Source organism: Corvus brachyrhynchos, unplaced genomic scaffold (assembly GCF_000691975.1).
Source record: "Corvus brachyrhynchos isolate BGI_N302 unplaced genomic scaffold, ASM69197v1 scaffold182, whole genome shotgun sequence".
Taxonomy (NCBI): domain Eukaryota; kingdom Metazoa; phylum Chordata; class Aves; order Passeriformes; family Corvidae; genus Corvus; species Corvus brachyrhynchos.
In genome coordinates this window covers 1,754,492-1,757,182 of record NW_008236807.1, presented here as the reverse complement: position 1 = coordinate 1,757,182, position 2,691 = coordinate 1,754,492, and the positions used below count along the sequence as shown (strand labels likewise).

Sequence of the window (2,691 nt, the reverse complement as noted above, 5' to 3'; positions counted from 1 at the left end):
AACTGAGCAGGCATCTCTGATTACACAGCCAGCCAAGCGTAGGCCTGCCTGTGCCAGCTCCTGCTTCTCCTTCCTGCCAACCAAGCCCAGTCCTGGCCTCCAGAAATCTCCCAGGCCCATGCTCAGAGCCTGCCAAAGGCTTTGCAGAGAGCTCAGCCAACACCTTGGCCATGATGTAGGCTCCTGATTCTCCGGCCCAGGTATTCCTACAGCAGAGCCTGTCCATCTGCCAGAGCCTGGAGCAGATTTTAGCCTGGCAGACCTCACCTGGGCTCCCACCAAGCTCCTATCACACCACTCAGGTAACACAGTCTCTGCGTAGACCCCAAGATTTGTGAACAATGTCTCACTGTCCTCCCACTCTTCCTCCAGCGGTTTGAGGTGGAGGAGGAAGACGTGGGCAGGATATGGACAGACTGACACTGTGGTTTTCTGATCTCACTGCAAACCAGAGTGCAGCAAAGGTGAACCTCCCTCAGTGACAGGGGGATATTTTATAGGGGTTGCTACAAAAAAACCCTGGCCTCTTGGTAGTGTGAGGGTCATGCAAGGCTGGATGGCACAGGCAAACATGCTCCTCTGTCATACAACTGGTTTTCCTTGCCCCTGCGTGGCAGAAAATATTAAATCCAGTCTAAAAATCAAGCCACAGAAGGGTTAAGACCAAAGAGAAGCTTAATTGAGTAGACCCAATGCATATGGATTTATGAGAGTCTTCCAAATAAGTGAGTGATCAGACGGAATTTAACAGGTAGCAAGTGACAGGATGGGAGGAAATGGCCTTAAAGTTCTGCCAGGGGACGTTTAGATTGGATATTAGGAAAAAATGCTTTGCTGAAAGGGTGATCAGGAGATGGAACAAGCTGCCCAGGGGAGTGGTCAGATTACAATCCCCCACAAGTGTTCAAAAAGTGTGTGAATGTGGCACTTGGGGACATGGTTTAGTGGTGGAATTGGCAGCACTGGGTTAATGGTTAGGCTTGAAGATCACAGAAGTCTTTTACAACCTAAATGATTTTGTGATCTAGTATGATCTAAGATAACAGCAAACATTTCCACTTTCAACCCAGATTTTTGATGAGGACCTGTTTCACTCCTAGTAGGACACAGCATAACCAAGTCATCACATCCCCACCACTGACACAGAATCTCTGGAATTCAGAACTGAACAGGAAGGCAGAGAGGAGCCAGAAGCAGGAAATGTTGTTTTACCTCCAAATCCCTTAGGACTGGATGATCTTCAATGCCAGGGAAAAGCACCCTCATCGTGTAGGTTCGGTAGTCGAGGAAAGGGATCCCTGCTCCGTCCAGGTCACTCGTCAGCTCATGGATATCTGTCTGTAGCTCTGCAAAGGCTGGCACAAAAACAGAACAACTCAGGGAGCAGTGAAAATCCAGATCACTCTCATCAGGATGGGAAAAGCCCCCAGACCCTCATGAAGAAGGAGAGGCAACACATGGAGAGGAAGAAGGTGGACAAGAGCAGTGTCCCTTTCCCCAGGTACATGTGCCAAGGCTTCCTGTGGACTTTGAATTATCAAACCCAGTTAGGACAGGGTGGAGAAAATCTGGATTCAGGGGAAACAGGGAAAGTCACTTTAGATCCAGGCTTGAGCCACACCCAGAGGGTTTAACCCTGTGGTATTTTGGCTCAAAGCTTTGTGGCTGGATGGCTCCCTTCCACCAACACTGACACAGTGTCATCCTGCCTTCCTCATCCTACCTTCTTTGCACTCCAGGGCCACCCTGGACTCCAGGTTGTCCATCTGCATCTGCAGGCGCTTGAGGGTGAGATCGCTCTCCCTGGACTTGCGCTTGTACGCGATCAGCACGGCCACGATGAAGATGATGAGCAGCCCACCGGCCACCGCAATGCTGACGATGGCTGGCAAGCTGAGAGGGCTGTCTGGGGAGATGTAGACCATCCCTGGAGAGAACTCCATCCCTCCTACACGAGCCTAGAGGGAAAGAAGCAAAGAGCTGCATTGAAACTGTCAAAAAAGCAGGAACGCAGAGGAACTCCATCATTGTCCAACCCATCGTCCTGGCTGAGGGTGAATGGTGACATCTCCTTGTCTCCCAAGGCAAAAGGGGAAGTATTTGGATATGGAACAGCTTAAAAATACCTGAAATGCCAGACAGAATCACCTCTGTTGGCAGAATCACCATGAACCAAACAAGAAAAGGACTTGTGGTGAGACAAGCCACCGGTCACAATTTCTGAATATCAGTTTGGATTTCATTCTGGGTTGTTCATTCCCCATCCTGATGTGTTGTATGGGGCACTGGTGTCAATTAGTCCCAAAATACACACAGGACACAGGGCTCATGGTTATGGTCTGCTGGGTCCTAACCCCACAGTGGAGCAGGGGACACCTGACCCAGTCAGTACAGTGGGACTGCAGAAATCAGAGTCAGTATTTTCTTTTGACTCTCCCATCAGATAAAACTGTTCTTGGAAGCTTCTGGGATAGTAAAACAGCACCACAAACCTCACGAAGCCTGGCCTATGCTCTTTACACCTCCCTTTATAGCCACACATTGTCAGGACAACCGCAGATGCTCACCAGTAGGAGCTGAACACAGCTTTTCATTCTCCATGTACATCCAGAGGTTCCCAGGGCTGCTTCCAGCCTCTGGAAGAAGCTGCTGTGCAAGGACCTTGTTTTTAACAACCAGAAAGAAACCCTG

The 2,691-nt window shown here is 49.7% G+C and overlaps 1 protein-coding gene across 2 annotated transcripts in view; it reads right to left on the bottom strand.

The window, feature by feature from the left end:
- Positions 1–2,691, bottom strand: part of PLXNA4 (plexin A4) — a 429,278-nt gene that overhangs the window by 46,250 nt on the left and 380,337 nt on the right. For both annotated transcript variants that reach the window (XM_017728009.1, XM_008628864.2), the window contains exons 20-21: positions 1,724–1,958; positions 1,213–1,355 (exon numbers count right to left, since the gene is read on the bottom strand). In XM_017728009.1, the coding sequence (XP_017583498.1) occupies positions 1,213–1,355; positions 1,724–1,958 (378 nt within the window). The remainder of the gene's footprint in view (positions 1–1,212; positions 1,356–1,723; positions 1,959–2,691) is intronic.